The sequence below is a fragment of the Grampus griseus genome (genome assembly GCF_964374135.1).
Source record: "Grampus griseus genome assembly, chromosome: 14".
Taxonomy (NCBI): Eukaryota; Metazoa; Chordata; class Mammalia; order Artiodactyla; family Delphinidae; genus Grampus; species Grampus griseus.
In genome coordinates this window covers 24,129,154-24,154,153 of record NC_139008.1, presented here as the reverse complement: position 1 = coordinate 24,154,153, position 25,000 = coordinate 24,129,154, and the positions used below count along the sequence as shown (strand labels likewise).

The following is a 25,000-nucleotide window of genomic DNA, read 5'->3' as shown; positions in this document are numbered from 1 at the left end:
ACAATGATGAAGGAAATCGGGCTGGATCAGAGCCAAGCCTTAGAAAACAATTTTTCTTTTTACTTTTTTAGAGTTAAAAAAAAATTTTTTTTTGGCCACATGGCTTGTGGGATCTTAGTTCCCCGACCAGGGATCGAACCTAGGGCCCCAGCAGTGAGCGCGCTGGGTCCTAACCACTGGACCACCAGGGAATTCTCCAGTTTTTCTTTTTAAATTGTAATGTTCTCAGTTCCTAAGCTTGGGGTCTCCTGAGAGGAAGCAAAAAGATTTCAGTTAATTGATGGTTCTGGTTAGTTGAGTTCACTTAATCAGGGCTTTGCCTCTAATTGCATCTACTGTCACCTCTCACCAGGTACAGGGCACACCACTTGTTATCAATTGCTCACGCTTTCTCTGTGGCTCCTGCCCAGGCTCCATTAAGAAAGGTACGGGTTGCAGAATTCAGGGCTCCTGCCTGTGGACACGTGGTAGGGTGACAATGGAATGTTGAAAGAAGTAGGACTGCTGGATGCTGTCAGTGCCCAGTCTGGGGATGAATTGAGACCCGGTTATCTGAATGCCAGAGCCCTCGGCACCTGCGAGGAGGCACTTTGCCAGATGACCTCTTGAGGGGGACTTGGCAACAATATATTCTCTCAGGAAAGCAAGGCAGTGTGCAAGGCTGGGGTTCCCACCCAGGGTCCTGGGGATGGCTGAATGCACGACACCCAGTGCCAACAGGTGAGACGGGCAGCAGTGTTTTAGTCCCAGATACAGCCCCAGGGAGGAGGATGTCACATGCCATGAAGAGCCATGCAGGGACTTGCACTCAGGGACAGAGTGACCATCCAGGTCCTCCGGGAGGCTGACTTTGTAGTATCAAGAGGATGAGGGGACCACTGGTTCCCACAGGAGGACGTGGTTACCTTCTTTGAATAATTCCGAGGACTGGCAGGGAACTGAAGCAGGGATGAGCAGGAATTGTACCTGGTGCCTGTAATAGGGAGGGTCCTTTGGCTAGGGGACCTTATCCCGGGGAGCAGAGTAAAGGGGGAATTACATTCAGGCCCTTTGAGTCCCTCCAGGTTTTCCCCAGATATCACGGCAGTGCATATTATTAATTTTAGCCCTTACGTCACAACGTGGTGGGGGGAAAACTGAATGGTGGAATCATCATATCTGGGTTTGAATCTTGGCTGTGTTACTTATTAGCATTTCAGCTCATGGATCCTCAATAAGCCCATCGGGGATGTTAACATCTACCGTGTGTGTGAGTGTGTGTGTGTATGTATGTCTGCCTGTATAGCTATCTACCTATCTACCCACATACATAGATACACACACACACACACACACACACACACACACACACACACACACACACACACACACACACACACACACACACACACATACACACACACACACACACACACACACACACATTTCTCCTTTCCAAAAGGGTGGTTTAATCCCCACCACCAGCTTTAAACAACAACATAACCACAACCAACTCAAGAACAGCATTTAATGAAGAGCAGATGCGTCAGTTAAGCAAGCTGAGTTCTTCCAGCCAAAGGCTACATCTGGCCCTCCATGTACTATTTCCACTGACTTACTGAGGATTTGGTTTTGCATGGACAGAGGCAGACATTGGCTCATTCTGATTCAGGGCCAAGGAGCCAGGCTGTTAGTTTATGTAATGCTAAGAGGACACAGCCTCCGCCCTAGTTCAGATAAGGAAGGCCAAGCTCCAAGGGCTTTCCTTGGCATAGTGAAGGCAGCTGCCTGGGAACCAGGCAGCCCGTAGCACGATGGCCCTGTACGCTGCAGCTCCTCCAGAGGTGAGCTATTGCCTTCTTAGCTTAGCGGTGGTCTCACCTGCACAGACACCCAGGGGACCAGCAGGGACCTGGTTGAGCAGAAGTACCCCCTGCATGCAGAGCAGTGGGGCATCCGTTGGCTTTTTCCTTCCAGATACACACACTGTCTTTCTTCAAAGACAGAGCCTCATCCCAGCAGTTCAAGGGACCACCCTCAAGCCTCCTTTGCTGCTTCAGTTCCATCTGTGTGTTGAGGATTTTGCTTCTCCTTGTTCACCCTCCTCCTTGGCAGGGACATTCTCCGTGGAAACCCCAGCCTTGGTGTGTCCTGGGATCCTGGATTCGCAGCTGTGCTGAGCACCTCAGGGGACTCCACTGGTGTGGTTCTTTGAGCAATGTGGGTGGTGGTGTTCTGGAATCTGGCAAGCAGCCAGCAGAATTTCATAATCCCACGCCTGGGTCACTCCTCAGCACCTTCCAGGGGACGAATGGATATGGATGGACAGTTGTGAGGACCTTGGGTAGCCCAGCCCAGCCCACCTATCAGCTGTTTGCAATTATCTGTTTACATGCATGTGTGTGTTCATAAACAAGCAAACAGCTCTTCAGTGAGCCCATGCTTTTTCAGTGAGCCCAGTGTGTTCATAAACAAGCAAACAGCTCTTCTGTTTACATGCATGTGTGTGTTCATAAACAAGCAAACAGCTCTTCAGTGAGCCCATAAACAAGCAAACAGCTCTTCAGTGAGCCCAGATATAGTTCTTGCCTGCATGGAACTCACATCCCTGTGTGCATGTGTGTGCATGTGTTTGCATGTGTGTGTAAGTGTGTGTAGGCCTGTCACTAACAAAGCAATGATCATCGATGGGACATTCCCTGAATGTCAGGCCCTGGGCCTGAGAATACTGTTCTCATTTAATCCTCACGACCACACGCAACAGAGGTTGGTGGAACACTTACTACAATATGTGCGAGGCATTATATTGAATACTAAGCTTAGCATTTCAAGGTAGAGCCTTCTAGAACCTATCCTATTATTAACCCCATTTCACTAATGAAGAGACCCAAGCTGAGTTGGTCAAGTGCCTTGCCTGGGGTTATACATCCAGTAAGCGGCCGAGCCGGAACTCATAAGTCATGCCCCTAACCATGGTGCCTCGTCTATCTACATGGATAGATTTCTCAGTGGGCATGTCTGCAAATTCGTGTGCATCCGTGTTTGTATGAGTAGCCCCAAAGCCAGAGGTTACTGGGTTTGAGAGTATACTTTATCCCTCCGGCTACGGTATCTACTGCCATGAGTCTTTGCTTCCTTATCAGTGAATCAGTTGATGATGTCTGTCTATTAGCCTCATGGAATATGGGCAGGGGGGTTGGGGGCAATGAGATAATGTTCAAGAAAGGACATTGTCTGAAAAGAATCATATGGATAAAGAACCAAGAAATGTAGCCTATAGATGGAAAGAAAAACTATTGGGTGAAGAAAGTTAATTTTTATCAATTCTCTACTAAGTTTTCCATTTGAAGCTCATAGTCACCCAGCCGAGTGGGTATTATTGTCCCCCATGTTACAATTTGAAAGAGGGAGAATGAGCCTCTGAGTAACAAGATGGTGGAGACAGGATTCTAATCCAGGTCTGGCCCTGCTGGAGCCCATGTTCTTTGCTCTAGACCAACGGTTGGTAAACGATGGCTCACCGGCCCAGTTCGGCCAGCTGTCTGTTTTTGTAAGTGGAGTTCATTAGGAACACAGTCATGCCCATTCCTTACAGACTGTCCATGGCTGCTTTGAGCTACAACAGCATAGCCGAGCCATTATGACCGAGACGGAAGACTTTACTATCTGAGCCTTTACCGAAAAAGTTTGCAAACTCCTATTCTAGACTCTGATATAAGGCCTGTGGTAAGAATGATTTTTCAAAGTAGGTAAAAAAGAAATGCTAAAAAATGCGAACATGCACCTATACTGTGTATGTTGCATGGGTACAGAAAAAAACTCCAGCCCTCTGGAGCCTTTGGGAGATAAGACAAACCTCATTTCCTCAAGTTACATTTTACCCATAAGGAATATTTCTAAATTATATCACCCCCTTTCCTACCTTCTGAGGCAGAGTATGCTGGGCATGTGTTAAACTTTCCTTGAAGAAATCTCACCATCATTTTAAGCACTAGATTCTGGGTTCTGCTAAAAGCACTAATGACTCCTGATGGAATCGAGAACGCTGCAGCTCTTCACTCAATGGCCCCAGAGTCCTTTTTTTAAACATAATCCTTCTGTCTGCTTTTCAATCATTTTTCCTGCTCTTACATTTCTCGCCCACTGTTATTTCTCCCCGCTTTCAATGTGGCTGATTGTAACCCTCAGCTGGCTCTGCTTCTCAACTCCAGAAATCATCGCACTCATTAGAAATGGACAGAGAGTAAATAGGTTGTGGTTCAGAAGCTGACACCTGTGTATCCTTCTTGTCCTTGGCTGTTCTGTGTAGCTGAGCTCCATGGAAGCGAGTTGACACCTTATGTGTTGGTTTCCTGCTGTTGTCTGAAGGCAGGAAGTGGTCCGTGTTTCCCTCTCCATGATGGCCCTGGTGTCCCAGGGTTCAGATTGACGGTAGCCGAGGAAACAGCAAGCACCGGAAGCAGATGGTGAGTGTGGCTGGCGCCTCTCACTTTGCAAAATACCAAATCTTATCCTCAGGTTTGAGCTTCAGTAGCCAGAGCTGACTGACTTACTTTCATCTTCATCACAGATGGTAGCAGAAATAAGGCTGAACATGGTGGAATTTAAGACTTGGGAAACTCAGTTGCCTTTGAAATCCAAGCACAGTTTCATATTTAGAGACGTGTCTTTAAAATAGAAACTGATTGTAATCAAGTATGAAAACGCAATTGTTACTCGTTTTTTAATCACCCTACCTGAGTGTGGTTAACTAGTTTTGTTGACATGTGTGAGTGTTTCTTATTGAAAGTAAGAATTGTGAGTAATTCTTATTGAAATGTACACACTTGGTCTGCCAAACACTTTTAAATCCGCTTTTGTTTCGGTGGGTGGTTGCTGGTAGATGGCAACAGCTAGAGATGAGGGCAGGGCTAGACGGGCGTGTGTCCCGTGCTCAGTGGGACCCTGCACTTGGTTGAATGCTCTCTTGTCACTGCCTTGAAATTCTTAGTAAGTTTTTAATAAGAGGCCATGCATTTTCATTTCGCACTGGGCCCCGCACATTACGTAGCTGATTTTGGCCGTTATGGAATAGGATCGTGGAATATCAAAGTTGGAAGGAGCTTCAAGATCAGCCTTCCAAACCTCCTATTTTATTAATTTTTTAATGTATTTTTTTATTGAAGTATATTTGATTTACAATGTGTTAATTTCTGCTGTACAGCAAAGTGATTCAGTTATACATATATATTTTTTTTCCATTATAGCTTATCACAGGATATTGAATATAGTTCCCCGTGCTCTACAGTAGGACCTTGTTGTTTATCCATCCAATATATAATAGTTTGCATCTGCTAATCCCCAGCTCCCAATCCATCCCTCCCCCACCCACCTCCCCCCGGCAACCACGAGTTTGTCCTCTATATCTGTGAGTCTGTTTCTGTTTCGTAGATAAGTTCATATGTGTCGTATTTTAGATTCTACATACAAGTGATATCATATAAAACCCCTCATTTTAAATATGGAGGAACTGAGGCCAAAACAAAAATGGAAGTGACTTGCCCAAGGAAACAGGGCAATGGATGGCAGATTCAGAGACGTGGGACCCCCGATCTTCAGGTCCCTGTGATTACAGCCCCTTTCTCCTACACAGAGGCAGTGCTTCCTGCCCAGTTCATGATTAGGGATGATGAGCGAATTTAATAATAATCTAAGCAGTTAATACTGATGAATTTAAATTTGCCATTTATCCCCCTTTCCCCAACATGCATGCACACAGAGTAAGTAACCAGTTTTGTCTGTAACATTCGAAAGTGGTATAATGGAATTCTTATTGATAGTATAAAAATTAGGACAAAACTCAAAAATGCTAGCAATTTCCCTGAATTAAAAATTTGAATGACATTTTCTTTCTTGCTTACAAAAGTAATACATTCTCATGGTTGGAAATTTGGAAGATGACCAAGAAGAAAAAACAAGTCACCATGCCACAGTTTATGTGTGTTTTTTCCAATCTTCTTTTCCATGCATGCACGTTTTTTAAATAGTTGATCTCTAAGTCTATTCGTTGAACCTTTATATTCCGTTTAACATTATATTCGCTTACACCGTATGAAATTGCTGTTTTTGTAGATCAAAAAGGGTTGAATACTGTATTGGCAATTTGACGTTCAACCAAATTGCAAAAGCGTTTCCTTAAATCATGGAGTATTCGTTGTAAACGTCATACTTATTGGCTGTATAAAACTCCATCGTGTGTCTGCATGCAGTTATGTAACTTTTACTGAACAGTATTATCCTATTTTATGTAGTAATTAATATACTTATTATAACATCGTACATAAATAATTATACACAAATAACTGTGTCTTATGATAAAGCATCTTATCCCCTTGCCTTCATAGATGGAATATTCTTTGCTAAAAATCACTTTGATTCTTTTTTATGTTAAAAAATAGTGTTTTATTTAAAAAGCTTCAAAAAGGTGGAAAGAAAGCAAGAAGTAAAATCATCATCCTGAAATATAGTCTTAGGGGCATTTCTCTCTGGTCTTGGTTTCCTATGTTTGTATGCATTTGAAAGCCTGCATTTTTTTGTCGCTGAACAACATGTGGTGAACATTACATAGAATATTATGAATCTGATTAAGTGCATTCCCAGTGACTGTGGGAAAAGAACTCCTCAAAGTGAGGTCCATGGGTCAGGGCCAGTCACGAAGCGTTTGTTTGTCACCGTCTGTGCTGAGACAACTTCAGAAACTGAGGGCAAGCTTTTAGAAACTTTTATAGTAATTGGGCATTGCCTGGCGCCCAAGCATGGCCGAGCATCTCTTTTTTTTCCCTTTTTTTCCGATACTTCATTTTTTGTTTTATTTTACAAAGCCATCAGTCTGAGATAGAGAGGAGGAAAAAGACCTTTCATCCCAGCGGGATGGAGAAGCATTGCTACATAACCCAGCCAACGCCCGGTCTCCAGCACAGGGAGGGCAGATGCTTCTTCTCTGATCCTAACCACACGTGTGGTACAGGCTTTTAAAATTCCTGGGTTTGCTCTCTTGCTGTCTTTTTTGTCTTTTTCTGTCTCTTTTTGCTGCTCACATTGAGGATGTCTTTCATTTTCTTTGTTCCTGCCTTTTCCTCTTCTCCCTTTTGCTTCTCATTTCTCCCCCTCTTATCTCCTGGTAACAAGGGAGGAGGATAGCAAACCCCAGTTTTACGCTTGTTAGAATGAGTTGGGAAGTGTGTCTTACTGGGGTCTCAGAGTGGCTCCGTGTAAAGCGAACATGCGTTTTCATCCAGCTGTTGTGACACATCCTCCCACAGCTGGAGAACGAGGCTTTTTCTTGTTTAGTAGATACTGGTTGCATTTTAGATCTGAAGTTGGCCGTCTCTGAATAACTTCAATGTGTTTTACAGCTGAACATTTTTTTTCACGTTAGCTACACTTTGTCACCTTCTCTATCCCTGCCATCCTTCCTTGATGGAGAGTCAAGAGCTAACTGGGCATTTTGGGGGGCATATGCAGTACCTGATCTTTTTCTCAGCGGGCTTCAAACCCAGAGAAGACAGCTGCACGTTGGTGACGTCTTGTTGCCGGTGAGCAGGAGTGAGTGACATCACGCTTTGGAATGTGCGTCTCAGGCTCCACCAGCCTGATGTCCCCTGGATGACACGCACAAGGCCAGTGCTGAGAATAAAGCAAACCGCGATGCCAAAATAACTGGCTTTAGTTAAATAATTTGCTGTTTACGGCTTCTCTGTTTATGAATCAGTTAAAAGCCCTTTTAAGTGAAATTGGATAGACTACAGAGTGTTGGTTTCATGTGTTTTATTTGCAGTTTAATCAGCGTGGTCCAGCTGCTGGAGTGGGAAGAGTCGAGCAGGGGTTTTAATTATCCCTGCTTTGACCAAGTTAGGAATTCCCAATGGTGCAGTCTGTGCGAAGATGCCAAAAACTGCATTGTTCTTTAATTAGCTGTTGTAATTGTTTTAGTCTAATCTCCGTGATTAGCAGCAGCATTAAATACAGCAGGAAGAAAACGGCCTGTCCTCTACGCTCTGCCCCAGTAAACAGAGCCTTTCTCCCTTCTGGAGAGGGATATCAGAGAGAATCAATTAGAACTCAACCAGCGTTGATTGGAAGATGATAAAGACCAGCGACCATGAAGAAGAAATGGCTCCGGCGAGTTGGTTTATGGCCCCCACTGCCGGCTGGCCTGGGGCGCTCTTCAGCCCTGCCCTGTCCTGGAGGCGCTTGGACAGGCCCCGCTAGATGGCTCTGTCCCTCTCTGGGGATGGGGAAATGGACAGGTCAGGCACCAGCTGTTGTTTTGGCTTCTGGTCCTCTGCTTCATGCATTCAACCACAAGCTTTTCTTAAGCACCTCTTTTGTGCCAGGCATCATGCCAGGCGCCCGGGCTACAGCTCTGATCAAGGCAGGCACAGTCCCTGTCTGCACAGAGTCTGTAGTCTAGAGGAGGAGACCGATGTTGATCAAACACTTGCATGAGTCTTTAGTTCATTGTAAACTGTGAAATGCTGTGAAGGAGACCTAGGAGGGGGTTTAACGGAGGTAACTCACCTGGTCTGAGGGTCAGGGAGGGTATCCCAGAGAAGTGAAGTATATAAGCTGAGTGCTAATGGGGAAGGAGGGTTAGCTGAACCCAGAGGCCAGAGGAAGGGTGTTTAAGGCAGAAGGAACAGCTTATGCAAAGGTCCTGAGGCAGGGAGGAGTTTGATCCTTCCTTTGCATCATTTTCTTGGAGGCAGTAGTATGGTGGCAATGAGCCAGATTCTGGATACAAGCTCTCTGGGTGCAAATCCCACCTCTGCTACTTACGAGCTGTGTGAAATTCTTCAAGTCACTTCACCCCACTCTGCCTCAGTATTTCCAGGCTGTAAAATGGGGATGATGATGATAACCATGGTAGTATCTGGTTCACAATGTTGTTGTGGAGATTAAGATCATACATGTTAAGCATTCAGAACATTGCCTGGCATGTGGTGAGGCTCAGGAAGTGTAAGCCAGGGCAGCCTCGACTTTGGAATCAAACAGAATGGGCTAAAATCTAGATCTGCTGTGTGCAAACTTTGTGACCTTAGCCTGGTTACCTGCCCTTGCTGTCCCTGCTTGCTTTTGGATGAAGTGGGGACATTGCCTTGTGGTTTAGTCCTCTTGTAGTCTGTTGTAGATACTCAGAGACTAGTAGCTATTGTCATTTTTCATGAGACATCTGCTTGGCACAGGGCTCGAGGTTGATACTCAGTAATAACAAATTCCCTTGGAGTTTTCTTCTTTCTTATCATTGTCTGTGGTCCTCCCCACACCTACAGAAAGGGTATCTCTATAGCAAGGTTTCCCAACCTTGACATTATTGCCTTTTGGGGCTGGATAAGTCTTTTCTCTAGTGGTGTCCTGTGCACTGTAGGGTGTTTAGCAGTATCCCTGGTCTCCGCCCACTAGGTGCTGATACCATCCTTCTCCCCTGAGGGGTGATATCCAGAGTGTCCCAGACATTGCTAAATACCCCTGTGGGGCAGAATTGCCCCCAGCTGAGAACCACTGCTCTAGAGAAAAATAGAACAAGTAGACTAGCTGTTACTTTGGGAATGATCGTTGGATAGTAGGATAAAAATGGTAAAAATCTATTGGAGAAGGGAGTATACAACTGATGGTTTTGAGGCCCTTTGAGCTTAAGGAGTTTACAGTGGTTCTCGAATTCAGCTCTGCACTGGAATCACCTAGGGAGGATAAAAAACTGATGCCTGCGCCCCCCGCTAGAGGCGCCAATGTACTGGTGACCCTTGAACAACTCGGGGGTTAGAGGCGCCTGCCCTGCACGCAGTTGAAAATCTGCTTATAACTTATAGTCGGTCCTGTATATCCGTGCTGCCAGGCGTCCACAGTTCCTGGTACCCAAGGTTCTTCATCCTCGGATTCAACCATCTATGGATTGTGTATTACGGTAGCATTTACTATGGAAAAAAAAAATCCATGTTTAAGTGGACCCGCGAAGTTCAAACTCGTGTTATTGGAGGGTCAGCTCTAATTGAGCTGGATGCCGCCCAGGCATGAGGATAACGTGAAGCTCCCCAGGTGATTCTGATGGGCTGCCCGGGTTGAGAACCACTGCCTGGTTTCGGAGTGGACATACCTGTGTGAAAGGTAAGGTACTCGGGTGGACCTCGTGTTTCTGTGCCACAAAATGGTAGTGACAGGAGTATTATCACTGCTGCTGCTGCTACTACTACTAGACGTCGTTTATTCACGTACAGGACCTAATTCTAAGTGCTTTACATATGTTAACTCATTTAATGCTGAAAACAAGTCTGTGAGGTAGGTACTGGTATCATTACCCCTGTTTTAATGGTAAGGACACTAAGGCACAGCACAGAGTGGTTAAAAACTTTTCCGAGGTCACACAGCTAAAAGCGGTGGAACCAGGAGACGCGTCCGTTGCCCTAGAGCCCATGCCCCCATTGCCTTAGGATGTGAGGCGGGAAAAGGACAAGACGGGGCACTGGGGGTGGTTTGGTTGGAGTTTGGGGGACTGGGCTGGGTGACGGCTTTGATGTGTACAGAAATGCCAAGCACTCATCCATTCACTCATCAAACCTTTATTATTATTTTTATTTATTTATTTGCGGTAGGCGGGCCTCTCACTGCTGCGGCCTCTCCCGTCGCGGAGCACAGGCTCTGGACGCGCAGGCTCAGCGGCCATGGCTCACGGGCCCAGCCGCTCCACGGCATGTGGGATCTTCCCGGGCCGGGGCACGAACCTGTGTTCCCTGCATCGGCAGGCAGACTCTCAACCACTGCGCCACCAGGGAAGCCCCATCAAACCTTTATTGATCACTTGCTGTGTTCCAGGCACTGTGCTAGGTTCTGGAAATACACTGCTGACTAAAAAAGGCATGGCCCCTGTCCTCAGGAGGCTTACAGTCTCACAGTCTGTGGAAGAAACAGAATGGAAACCAGGGAACGGCACTCAGTATATAACCACACATGTTGAGGGGTGGTAATAAGAAAATTAATACAGAGCTGTGGTCAGATCTCATAGAGGGACCAGTTTAGCCAAGACACCATAGAGCCAGAAGGAAGGCTGTTCCAGGCAGAAGGAATGGCAGGTGTAAATTCTCGAGGCCCAGATTGAAGACCTGAAGAAGTCCAGCGGGGAGGGGCGTTATGCATGGGGTGGGCAGGGGAGTAGGATGTGAGGTTAGAGAGGTGGACAGGGACCGGATGACACCGACCGTTATCCTACTTGACGGCTGAGGAAACTAACGGCCAGAAACAGGGTGAAGGTGCATTGTTTCCCCAAGGTCACACAGCTGGTGTCAGAGCCGATTTCAAATCCAGGCTGTGCGGCCTGGACGTGACATGGTCCAGAATGGTCCCTGTTTCCTACTCTGCCCCGAGGTCAGCCTGTATGTTCTGATGTGGGGTTTGAGAAATGCAGTGAAGACAGGGCTCTTCCTGTCATGCTTCTAGGATCTAAGAGGCAGAGAAAACTCCGGCAAGGTACCGACTGCACTTGAACTTCTTAGGCATGTAATACATCTTTCGTGACCACTGCCTGTGAGGCGCCAGGCTCTGTAATTGACACTTGCCATGTATTTCTGGACATGGCATTGGAGGTAAGCCCTTTAAAATAAATGGACTCTCATTGTCCCCATTTTACGTATGTGAAAACCAAGGCCTAGAAAGTGGGGGCAGCTCTTTCAAGCTCACCCAGTAAGGGAGTAAGCAGAGCCCTGGGAGGAAGCTCGGGCTACCTGACAACACACCATGCTTGCTTCCACTCTGCTTTTCTGAATTGTCCCTGCGTTGTCCGTGACGCCTGGAAGTTCGTTATATACATTTGTAGCATCAGTTGTTGAATTCATGGGCCAGGTTCTGAGCTGCAGTAGCGCTTGAGATCTACGTCATTGATTTCTGTGTTGCCTAACATTGCATTTGCTAAGTCACCAGCTTGGTCCTAGCATACAGGAAAGGGACCTCTAGCTAGAACCAAGCCAGGAGCCCCTGATCCCGTATGTTAGGGAAGTATTGACACAGGAGCCAAGGTGATTCTTAGGCAGTGGTTTACAAAACAAAATAAGATCTCAGCCTTCTGGTGAAAGATACCCCTCCCCCCCGCCCAAAGCCACATGCACCAGCATGTCTTTGGAACATGGTGGTGTCTTTGGAAGTCCAGCAGACTTAGCAGGATGTCCTGTGCTGAGGCAGTGTGGCCCAGTGGTTAAGAACTCAAGCTTTGGAGTGATATCAACCAAATCCAGGTTCCACTTTCTCTATCATTCTTTCCCGGAGTATTTATTCAGTATCTACTGTGTGTCGGTATCGTTCCAGGCATTGGGCGTACTGGGAGTCTAAGGTCCCTGACTTCATGGAGCTCAATAAGTAGAAACAGACTGGGAACACCTAAGCAAAGTCATAAATAAGAAACTTCAGGGATGTGGTAAGGTGCTATTAAAAAAGAAGGGTGATGAGATGGACTAACGACTTGTGTGGGGTAGGTGGTATTTAAGCCTAGCTTTGAGAGAATGATGAGAATCAATCAGACTGACATTCAGGGATTTAGGGAAGAGTAGTCTAGGCAGAGGAGTGAAATGTGCAAATGTCCTGAGGAAGGAATGAGCTTGGCCTGGTGGTTGAAACATAGTGATGCGTGCGGGGAGGAGGGAGGGGCTGACGGGGCGAGGTGGGGGGGCAGTCGTCGGATCCCATAGGGCCTTGCAGGCTGTGATAGGGAGCTGGGATTTTATTTTAATCACAAAAGAACACGAGGGTAATGCAATACTGCATCTAAATATCCATACAGTACCTGGCACGTGTGCTAGGTCCTCTAAATATTAACTGTTTGTTTCATTATTTATTTATGGTTACTTTTTATTTGGACATTCATTCCCCAGACCTCTGGAGTATATGCCATGAATCTCAAAGGTTGCCTTTTCTCTCCAGTCCTAAATGACCTAAGAAGTTACGGCTCAAAGAGCCATGAAGAGATGGCACGAGGCAAACACCTAGAAATGGAATCCCATCACAGTTCATCCACAGTTCATGCCAATGATGAGAGGCCCATTAAATCTGTCTGGAGCTTAAAAGTCAGTTCTTTCTGATACCAGGTTCTGTGGAGAATTAGCTTTATCCCAAATCCTTCCACTCTCCAAGCCAGCCAAGTAGAGGTAAAACAGGGCCTCAGGAGAAGGGACCCCGACTCAGAAATCCGCACGGAGTGCGGAAGCAGGGTAACTGTGCCCCACGCCCACCCCGCCCCCAGCTGTCATTCAAAACTCAGTACATACCCGCTGCCAATAACCTACAGCACCCCAGGCCCAGATGACATGTGTAAGTATCTCTTCTCCACGTGGTATCCAAAGACTGAGTCAATAAGCTTAATTTCCTGTGGATTCCACTGTTTGGTTGCGGCAGCCTAGAAAACTGATCAGATAAAGGCTGTGTGCTTCAGGGAAGACAGCTTGTGTTGTGAGTAGGGATCCTGCCTCATCCCTCTTCGCTCTCGCACTCTGCTGGGGCCTGACCCAGGTATGGCTGCAACTTACTGACCCTCTTCTGGGAGCTTTGCAGGTCGTCATCACATTCTTGTTGGCCTCGGGTCAAAGCACAAAGATCTTGATTTAATTCAGTGGCAAGAATCTTGCAGAGTAACATCAGGGCCGGATCTTCTGATTCGAGTCCAGAGCAGTTGGAGGGAAGGATCAAGGGCCCTGGCCTTGGAGGCAGACCTGGGAACCACCAGCAGGTTGGTGACCTTGTGAGCTTCTGTTTCCTAATCTAGGAATCATTCTCTGTCTACCTCATAAGGCTCACTTATTCACCAGAATTTTTTAAGCACCTGTTATGTATCAGGTCTGGGGCTGTGATGCTGGAGGAAATGCAGTGGAAGGCATGTCTTGATCTTCATGAGATACCAGATGTCCTGGTGGAGATCATAATGACCCGCTGTGACTGGGTGCTAGGAAAGAAGAGAACAGGTCTGGAATTGAGGGAGGTCCTACATAAGATAAGAGTTTGGGAAAGGGCTCTCCAGGGGCTAACTTTGAGCTGAGACGCAAAGGATGAGGGTGCACAAATGCCCAAAGTGATAAACACACAGGACAAGAAATGGATGGAGATCAAGGTAGTGGAAGGGAGGGGACGGAAGGAGAGAGGCATGAGTTGGGGTTGAATGGAGAGGTGCGTTCAGAGCGTGCCAAGCCTGGTAGGTCCCAGGAAGTAGCATGGTTTTATTCTAAGCGTTTGCACCATCTCCTGCTTTAGCCTCCACATCTGCTTCCCTCTTTCTCCCTTCCCTCCCCCACCCCCCTCCCCTCAACAGATATGCTCAGCATGGCTTCCAGAGCTGCTCTTTTAAATCATGAGTCAGATGAGGTCATGCCTCCGCACAAAGCCTTCCAGTGGCTCTCATGCCACTTGGAGTATAAGCCAAAGGTGCATCCTTGGCCAGGCTGCCACTCACCTCTGGACTTCATCACCTACTGTCTCCTCCCTCCCTGCAGGCACATCACACCAGGTCTGAGCTTTTCTCTTTTCTTTGCCTAAGCTTCCAGGTTATCGGATCGTGAGTTATATAAAACAAGACATCCCTTTTTGCTTTGGCCGCCAGGAAGCTCAGAGCCTCATCTGATGTCAGTCGTAATCATTCTGTTAGGTTTGGTTTGTACAGTTTCCCCTTCATCACTTCTGCCTCTAGTGCAGTCCTTGTCTGGCTTCTGTGTCTTTCATCGCAGGCCTGCCTTTTTTTGGAATGGGAAGGTGTAACTTGTAAGTTGGTTTCACGTGTTGCGGTAACCTAACGGTGTGTCCGTTTCCCCCCTAGTATGGGTTCTTTTGGAGAGCAGGCGCATCGATGCCATTCATGGAGAAACAATTGTTGGCGTTGCGGGGGGAGAGGGAACCCTCTAGCACTCTGAGGGGACCCGCGATGCATATTCTGGGATAGCGAAGCTAGTAGTTTCTAGAAGACTCTAAAAATGACTTTGACACAGCCGGTGCAGCTGGGGTGGGCTGACTTTTCCTCTTCTGCAGCACCCAAGGTGCTGGTGTGTGGGTGATGAACCGGAGGCTTCTGAAGTCAGAGCCCCATCGGGTTCCTTGCCAGAGAGTGGGAAGCTGGGTGACACTCCAGGGCCGCCATTCATTACCCCCGGTCCTGTCACTGCAGAACTTTCTCTGAATCTCCCAGTCCGAGGGTTATGGAGAGCTCCTGAAATGGTTCCTGGAAAAGGGTTATTTAGAAATCAAAACCAGTAACTAGTGAATCAACAAGTTTGCTTTGACCCGTAGAATTTTTTTAGACAACTGGGTTTCCATGTTCTCTTGGCTGGACAAGCCCTGTCCGGTGCTTCCGGCCCTCCTACAGCGGATCAATGACCATGACTCAGTGCTGCACCCTGTCTGGGGCTGCACTTCGAATCTCTGGACAGAAGAGAAGTAAAAGACCGCCCCTCCCCCTTAACCCTGTCCGCTCAATCCTACTCTCTCCCATACAGAGCTCTGTGGGTTAACAGTCTAGGGTGGATCCTTCCAGCCTGATGCACACTTTCCAGTTGGGGAAACTGAGGATCAGAGAGGTTAAGAGAGGAGCTTCTTGATCGGGCCCTGACAGTAGTTGCTCCACGTCGACGCAAACTCGTTCCCAGTGCCGTAGTGGAGTTTTTCAAACTTTTTTTCCCATATGGTTTGAATTTTTTTTTTCTTAATGAAAAGAAACCTCTTCTACCTAACTACACCAATAGCATTATAGCAACAGGAACAGAGCACCAAGTTGAAGAAGGAAAGAACTCACCCGCAGCCCCACCTATCTGCCCAGAAACCAAGTGCAGCGTACATGGGTCTGGGCAGTCCCTGTCCACACACATAGATCATGCTTACAGATTTCTAAGCACAACGAACGCTCCCTTCCAAGGAGCCCCACATGCCATAAAAGTCAGCAGCAAAGGGGAGCCTTGTCTGGTAGGTCGCTGGCCACGAGGCAGTCTCTGGAGGCCTGGCTGGTGAGGGAGGCCTTGTTCCGTGCTGTAAGGCCTCGCTGTGTATCCCCTCTCCCCGCTCCTGCACCCCACCCTAACCCCAGCAGCCAGGGGCTGAGAGGTTGGCCAAGCAGCCCAGCCTCCTGCTTCTTGCCCTCACAAGCAGGCCTCTGTGGGGTTGCCAGGCGCCAGGGCAGGGGCTGGGACATGGAACTGCAGCTTTTTGTCTGGTCCTGATGTTGGCAAGACAGCCCAGGCCAGCCTTGCAAACATCACCAGACCAGGTACCTGGGGGCAGACCTGGCAGACAGGAGCACCTTTGAGCCGGAGCGAGACTGCCTGGGAGCCAATGGGACGGGGCATCTGTGGCCACAGCCCTCTCCCCCGGCTTCTCCACCCAGCCTCTGCCAGTGGGCTCTTTCCCAGAGGACCTGGTCCTTCAGGACAAGCCTGGAGCCTCCATTTGCCACCCAGCAGTTGTTCTCAGATGTGGATGGTCCCAGAAACATCCCTGATCCATGAGAGCTTGCATGCATGTCAGAACTTGCCAGAGAAGCAATAATGAGTGTCAGCTTTGAGCCAAACTTCTGTAATTTATTAATATTTCTGCCCCCTGCCCCTCCTGTGCAAGTTGCCTTATTCTCTCTGCGCCTCAGTTTCCTCATCTGCAAAATGAGGTTCTGATAGGGTTGTTATGAGGAATCAATAGTAAATACACGCGTACACACACAAGTGAGTGCAAGGAAAATCTGAAAACTAAGGCCTGTGGTCTGGTTCACAGTACTGGACTGATGTTCATTGTCTGGCTCTGATATTGCACCGCAGTTACATAGGATGTCACCTTTGCGGGAAGCTGGGCCAAGGAACATGGACCTCCCTGGACTATCTTGGCAACTTCTGTGAGTCTATAATTATTCTGTCATACAGAGTGAAGTCAGTCAGAAAGAGAAAGACAAATACCGTATGCTAACACATATATAGGGAATCTAAGGGAAAAAAAATGTCATGAAGAACCTAGGGGTGAAACAGGAATAAAGACACAGACTTACTAGAGAATGGACTTGAGGATATGGGGAGGGGGAAGGGTGAGCTGTGACAAAGCGAGAGAGTGGCATGGACATATATACACTAACAAACGTAAGGTAGATAGCTAGTGGGAAGCAGCCGCATAGCACAGGGAGATCAGCTCGGTGCTTTGTGACCACCTAGAGGGGCGGGATAGGGAGGGAGACGCAAGAGGGAAGAGATATGGGATATATGTATATGTATAACTGATTCACTTTGTTATAAAGCAGAAACTAACACACCATTGTAAAGCAATTATACTCCAATAAAGATGTAAAAAAAAAGTTGAAAAAGAAAGAAAAAGGGCTTCCCTGGTGGCGCAGTGGTTGAGAGTCCGCCTGCCGATGCAGGGGACGTGGGTTTGTGCCCCAGTCCGGGAAGATCCCACTTGCCACTGAGCGGCTGGGCCCGTGAGCCACGGCCGCTGAGCCTGCGCGTCCGGAGCCTGTGCTCCACAACGGGAGAGGCCACAGCAGTGAGAGGCCCGCGCACCGCCAAAAACAAAAAAAGAAAGAAAGAAAGAAAGGAAAATATGTTAAAGTATGTAAATAGCCTTAGGACAAGGCTTGGTGTGAGGATGTCTCAGTCCCTCCTTTATGGCGCTGGGCCACAGAGATCTTACAGGCCAAGAGGAAGCAGAGCTTCTGTGGCCTCCAGGCTCCCTCCCCTTCTCCCCTCCCCCCCCCACCTGGCTGGTGCAGGACATTCCCTGCTTCCTGCTGCTGACGGCCCTCTTGCAGTGCCCTCTGTCTGGAATGCCCCTCAAACCCTTCTTGTCCAGTGCGCTCCAGCTCACACTTGCCTCTTTCAGAAGACCTTCCTGGGCCCCCGTGACCTCTGCCTGGACCCTCACAAGTTTATAAAGCAGTTGTTCTCAAAACATGATCCTGGGTGGACAGGCGGCATCAGCATCATGCGGGAACCTGAGACAAATGCAGATTTTCCTGCCACGCCCCGGAGACCTCCTGCATCAGAAAGTTGGGGGGGATGGGGGGGTAGGGAGATCCACAGTTTAACAAACCCCCCAGGTGAGCTTCTCACACTTTAACACAAATCACACCCGGGCTCTTGGTCAAGCGCAGATTCTGATTCAGCTGGTCTGGGGTGGGGCCTGGGAGTCTGCATTTCCAAACCAGCCCGCAGGTGATGCAGTTGCTGCTGGGCTCCTGGAGGCCACAGTCCACATCTCCTTTCCACTGCCCAGGCAGTAGGAACTTGGCAATGTGTTGTTGTTGTTGAAACAGCGGGTGGATTTGCAGGGACTGGTGATCCTGGACTGAGGGGCGGTTCTTCTCATGGAGGGCGGGGGGCAGGCAGCCAGGACCCGTCCTCACGTGGCTGCAGCTGGAAGAGGGAAGCTTGTAAAGTGGCGAGAGAAGGGTTGGCCACAGACCATCCAGGCAGGCAGACACCACGCTCTGCCCGGCCCCCTTTCTATCCTAATGGTGTCTGGGAGTGGAGCCATGGGACGTGACCCCTGAAAGGGACACTCTTTGTCTACACTTGGAGCAAGCCTCTCTCTTCCTCCTCCTATTTATGCACTTATTTATTCTGCAAACATTTATTGAAACTGAGTAGAGCAAAGTCACGTTAGTGGGCAAAATAGATTCCCACTCTGCCCTCAGACAGTGCCATCGTCTGTTTGGGGAAAGATGTCGGTCATTGAGCAGGACAGTGATAAGGGCAGTGAGATGAAGTTTGAGTGTTCTGAGGGGTTCTGCTGCAGGACCTGGCCAGGGAGCGTCAACAGAGTTTCCCTGGGGAAGTGACATTTAAGCTGAAACAACGAAGTGTAGACTGGGTAAGGATTAACTGAGGAAGAGGAAGCAGCATGGGCAAAGGTCCTAGGCTCAGTGGGAACTCATTCCAACTCATAATGACTGGAGAGAAAGCTAAGAAGCAGGAGAGAGTGGAGAAGGGAAGGGGAGGGTGGGCAGGGGCTGTATCTAGCAGGGCTGTGCAGGCTGCAGTCAGAATTCCATCTTTGTCCCAAGAAAAATAGGGAGAATGGAAGGATTTTAAGTGAAGGAGTGGCATCTGATCTGTCTTTTCAAAGGATCGCTCTGGCTGCCGGAGGGGAAAAGGAATGGATGGGCGGGGGAGGTACATGCAGGGGCTCAGTCAGGAATCTGCACTTCTCATCGGGTGCAGGTGATGGGGGAGCTGGAGGGAAGTGGATGGGGCCAAGGGAGACCTAGGACTTGACAAAGGATTGGAGTTGGGATGAGAGAAGGAGGTAGCGTCCAGTGATTCATTTCGGTTGCAGCTCATTCCTAAAGGCAGATCCCGGAAGTTTCAGTCTAATTCTATCTTTATGCCCTGCCGCCAGCCTCCAAGCCCAGCTGCCTTTGAGCTCACATGACTTTTCTCCCCTGCTACCCTTTTCCCCTGGGGTCCCTCCACCCATGTACCTGTGACCTTTGCACTTTGCTTTCTCTCTCCGTAGCCTCCCTGAGCGTCCCCTGAAAGGTTACGTTCAGATGCTAAAGAGAGGCGCGGGTTTTGCCACCTCTAAGCCCAAACCACAAACCTGCGGCTTAACTCCGTACCTCTTCATCTTCCCGACTGCAGAGGCTCCTCCACGGAATAGGAACATTAAACCATTGGGGACGAGAAGTGCTTCAAAAGAATCGCTTTGGAGGGAGAGGAACGAGAGGCAGGTTGAGTGGCGGGGATGTTTACTACGATATCCACATGAAATCTTCAGGGCTGGAAAAGTAGGTTCTCAGAAAAGTCTCCCTCTTCACAAGGCAGAGCACAAACGATGCACTCTCGTAGCAGCCGACTGTTTCAGAGAAACTGAGCTGGTGTCTGCCCTGGACAGCCTCTCTCCCGGCTGAAGCAGGCAGGGGCGGCTCAGTGCTGTGCCCTCGATCCTCTGCCCCCGCCTTCTTCCAACAAGTAGTTGCTGAGTGAGGGCCCACTGTGCGTCGGGTGCTTCAGACTAGTGGCTCTCAACCAGGGGGCCCTTGTGCCCCCCAGGGGATGTTTGGCAAAGGCCAGAGACAGTTTTGGTTTTCTCCATTCCAGGATGCAGAGGGAGGGATGCTGCTGGCATCTAGTGGGTAGAGGCCAGGGATGCTGGTAAACATCCTACTGTGCACAGACAGCCCCCCAACCACAGAGAATCATCTGTCCGTACATGTCAGTAATGCTGAGGTTGAGAAGCCCTGTTGTAGACCCTTGCGCTTCCCTGAGCCTCCCTGGCCCCTCCTCCGCACTGGGCAGATGTCTTCTGAGCTCTCCTTCATGCTAGGCTCCGCGTTGCAGATTTGCTTTTCCACGAACCTTCATTATTTTTGGTCATTCAGGTTTTCATTCCCCTGTCTCCGACCACCCAGATTTACTCAGCATCAGTCGTGGCATTAGGCACCATGCTAACTGCTCTTCCTACCTTACCTCTAATTCTCACGGCAATTAGAGGAAATAGGCATTTTTCCCCACAGAAAATAATGAATCCCATGTACTGAACATCGTGTGCCAGGCAGTGGGAAGGATGCTGACTTCTACACCTCATGGCAACTCTGACATGAATTAGGCTTTATAATCCCATTTATCCCAACATTGGCGCTTGGATGAGAGAAGCATCTCAGTCAAGTTCACAGGCCTAGGAAGTGGGAAAGAAGCTTGGGATCGGGGCGATCTTTAGGCTGGTTTGCAGAGCATGGGCAGGTGTCTTAGGACTAAACCAGCCTGTGAGAGGCAGATAGAGCTTCTGTCTTCTCTGCATCCTCGGCCGCCTTAGAGAAACCAAGCGAGAAGTGTCGGTGCTAGTGGAGTCTGACCCTCACCAGCTCTGAAGAGGAGAAGGGCAGGAGCTCCCTTCATGCTGGGTCTGTGCTGTGCCTGGCCCTGGTCTGTGCGCATGTTTCATAGCCCTGGGGACGTCACACAGTAACTTTAAGGCATGTTTTGTCAGCTCTGACACACTGCTGCTATTCCGAGCTGGATCTCTCTTTGTTGTGGGGGGCAAGGGGGTTGTGTACTGTAGGATGTTTAGCAGCATCCCTGGCCTCTGCCCACTAGAAGCCAGTAGCATCCCACCCTACCTCCCCCGGTTGTGAAAACCAAAAATGTCTCCAGGCAGTTCCAGATGTCCCCTGGAAGGTAAAAGTGCCCCAGCCCACAAATTGAAAACCACTGCCGTAAGATAAGCAGCCTCACACCAGTTTTGCAGGAAAGGAAAGCACTGCCCAGAGGGAGAAGTCTGTTGCTCAAGGGGCGATAGTTAGCCAGTAGCCTCATCTAAGACTGAACTCAGGCCTCCTGGTCTCCCAGCCAATGGAGCGCTCAGGACATCGGCCGCCATTTTGGGCAGTTGGGGTCGTGGAAACGTCTGGAGGAATGGGCCATCCTTCTCAACCCCCTACACCCCTTTGCCCTGTTCTGGAGCCTTCGGGCTCTCCCACTCTGCCCAGCCCATTGTGGATTCTTAAGAGATGCCAACAGACTGGCTGATGGATGCGCTGAGGCTATATTACACCCACCGTGCGTTGGTGATCACCAAGAGGGGAGACAGATCTGCTGTTTCTGAACTCCCAGTGGCAAGCCTTTCCTGTGATCCCTTTCAAGCTTGAGACTTCCAGGCATCAGCCCCTCTGCAGACCCAGCAGACGGAGGCTGAGCACGATCAACCCATCACTGCCCACTCTTCAGAGGCCATGCTTGCCCCTACTGGGCACTCCCTCCAGGAGCAATTGCCCAGTTGAGTTCCATTTGTAGACTCTGCCTCCGAGAGCGCAGGAAGGCCCCCGGGCATGGAAGCAGTCCAAGCCTCGATCAATCCCTTCTTTTATTCAGGGCAAAGTTACAAATGGGCCGGAGTCATTGGAAAGATTTTCTACCTCACTGTTCAGAGAAGCCCTTATGAAAGATGTATTGATGGATCCCCTTGCACCAGGATGTTACTGACCTCAGGAAATAAGGATCTGCTGGCTATCATCCTGCCACAAAAACCCTCTTTCAGGTCAAATTTCCTCTGTGCCCAAGCTCATTTGATTTAAATCATTTCGCTGCAAAATATAAATAAAATAGAGATGACTGCTGTAATGAAAAGGAGAAACACCCTGGTGATGTAGTTTTGACTTCCAGAAAATAGGATGTTAAAACTACAGGCTCATATAACTAACGGATTCCCAAGCCCCAGGCACTGGCCCACTTATTTCAGGCAGCACAAGTGAGTAACCACCCGAACGTGTACCGCCAAAGAGACCATACTCTCAGGTTCGAGACTCAGCTATGACTCACTTCATCTGTGTGATCTTGGTCGAGTAACTTTGCCTCTCTGGGCCTTAGACTCTTCCTGTGTATAATGAGGAGGCTGGAATACATGCCTCTAATATCCTTTGGTTTCATGAATGTAGGGACATTCAAGACTTGGAAACTCAAAACTTACCAAAAGGATACTCTTTAGAGGCTGGGAATTGGTGTTCATTTTCCCAGAGGACCCTTGTCTTTGTGAGTGGGTTTGGAGATGGTGTTAGAGGCTAAACATTCGTAACCCCAGCCCCCTCCAAATTCGTATGTCAAAGGCCTAACACCCAATGTGATGGTATTTCGAGGTGGGGCATTTGGGAAGTAATTATGGTTCAGTGAGGTCATGAGGGTGGAGCCCCCAAGATGGGATTTGTGCCTTTGTAAATAAAAGAAGAGATACCAGCACTCTCTCTGCACTATGTGAGGACACAGTGAGAAGGCTGCCATCTGCAAGCCAGGAAGAGGGCTCTCACCAGCACCTGGCTATGCTGGTGCCCTGATCTCACACTCACAGCCTCCAGAACTGTGAGAAATAAATGTCTGATGTTTAAGACACCCAGTCTACGGTATTTTGTTATTGCAGCACACATGGGCTAAGACAGATGGATACCTTCAAGTTGTGAGCTTTCAAAGATGTATACAAAGAGGACTTTTTAACAATTCTGTTCATATCCAATTTTTCAAAAGAGCATCTACCGCATAAAGTGAAACACACGTGTACAGTGGAATTGTATCTTACTTGGGGTTTAGGTTTAAAAGTCAGCAAGAATCCTGTGTGGTCTGAGTTTTTGTTCTATCTTGTATATTCTCTCTCCCCTCTCGTTCCTTCTCTCTTTACTTCTCTCACTCTTTTCCCATTCTTTCACTCTTTTTCCCTCCTCAGTGACCTACATTTGAATGCTCTTAATTCGAATACACATATGACGTATCCCCGCCCCGTCTTAGCTCAGGCTACTCCAACAGAATACCGTAGACTCAGCGGCTTATAAACGACAGACTTTTATTTCTCACAGTTGTGAAGTCTGGAAGTCTGAGATCAGGGTGCCAACATGGTCAGCTTCCCTTTTCTTGGCTTCAGACAAACAACTTCTCATTGTGTCCTCACGTGGCAGGAACAAGGCAAGAACTCTCTAGGGTCCCTTTTATAATGTCACGAATCCCATTCATGAGGGCTCTACCCTCATGGCCTAATCACCTCCCCAAGGCCCCACTTCCTAAGACCATCCCATTGCGAGGTTAGGATTTTAACATGAATTTTGGGGGAAACCGGCATACGTAACCTCCTAATAGAAGAATGCTCTTGGTAAGTTACTCAGGAAACGACGCCCGCATGGAAAGGAGAGTGGAGAGCTTTCAGCTGCCCTTTGCTTCTCAGAGGCCCTCGGGGTTGACTTTATAGCTGTTTCCTGGCTCAGGTGTACTTCCCTCTGCGTGTGTCGGGGAAGGGGCTTAACACGGCAGTTTTCCCCAGCTGGAGAGGGCACCCCATCCCCCATAGTTAGCCTTACCCAAGGCCGAAGGAGTGATGGGTGAGTCACCGTCAGGTTAGAAGCAGTGAGTTAACACCCCCGCCCAGGCTCCCCATGGCCGCCCAAGCGTCTGGTCTGCGGGAAGGGGGTCAGCACACAGGACTGACTGTTTCTCACACGGGTGGGCTCCAGACCTGGCTCTTTTCACCTGGAAATAAAAACTGTCTGGAAGCCACAGCCTAGGGTGTTGCTTTAGTAGAGCAAAACCTCATCTGTTCAGCAGAAAGGTATTCTGTATTGTAAATAAATGTTTCAGAGACCAAAAGCTGACCCCTGGAAGTCACACACACACACACACGGTTTAGTTGACTTGTCTTCTAACGTGAGTGTCACGTCTGTGCTTTATCAAACATGGTCTGGAACAAAATGCAGCGTTCTCAATGGCATCCTCATTATCATCGTTGATGGTTGTGCTGTGCTGTGGTTTGTGACACCTGAAGGAGGTATGAGGGTGCGACAGAGCTCTCTGCCTGTCCACTGAAGGCCCCTCTCCCCGCACCTACTCCTACTGACTCCGCCCTCTCCTCCCTTCTGCAGCGTCCTTCTCAGTGCGCTTGCTTCTAGGAGGCCGTATTGATCTCCCCTCCCCAGCCTTCCTCTCCTGTCCTCTCGTTCACACTCACGTACTCATTCTCATCTGCATCCAGAAGGACATTTTTTTAGAAACCAGAGAAAGTGGTTCGATGAGTAGCCGTAGATTTATACTCACATTGGACACGTGAGCTTGAATCCCAATCTGAGAGTGAGCTGAGCTCCTGTCCCGGTTGGTCAAGGCCAGGGCATCCTGACGTAGGGAACTGAACGAGCTTCGGAGTCAGCACCTCCCTGTTCAACGGGGGTGATGTGCAGGGTCGCCGGGTGTGACCGCGGGAGACACTAGGAAGTGTGACTGCACACATGCACATGGGCTTTGGGGTCAAGACCTCGTGGCCACCCGGATGCCATGACCCTGCCTTTTCTGGGTCTGTGGCTTTGTTCTCAGTGAGTTTGCCGACCGAGAATCCCTGCAGAAGAATGTCGGAGCCATGACCTCATTACCCCATCCTTTCCTCTGTCTCTGCAAAGTTGGGGGATATGTACACACTTTGAGTTACTTGTCTTGAGTGCTCTGCAAACATTCTGTGGAAACAGACACCTTCTCGCTCAGTTTTACTGGCCAGGTGCAAAGAAGGAACTTGCTCAACTGGCCCTACAATT

General features: G+C 48.7%; 1 protein-coding gene across 1 annotated transcript in view; it reads left to right on the top strand.

Moving 5' to 3' along the window:
* Positions 1-1,793: 1,793 nt before the first annotated feature.
* Positions 1,794-25,000, top strand: part of XYLT1 (xylosyltransferase 1) — a gene marked incomplete at its 5' end in the record, with an annotated part of 186,322 nt that continues 163,115 nt past the window's right edge. The window contains one exon of the mRNA XM_082669889.1: positions 1,794-1,823. Within this exon, the coding sequence (XP_082526015.1) occupies positions 1,794-1,823 (30 nt within the window). The remainder of the gene's footprint in view (positions 1,824-25,000) is intronic.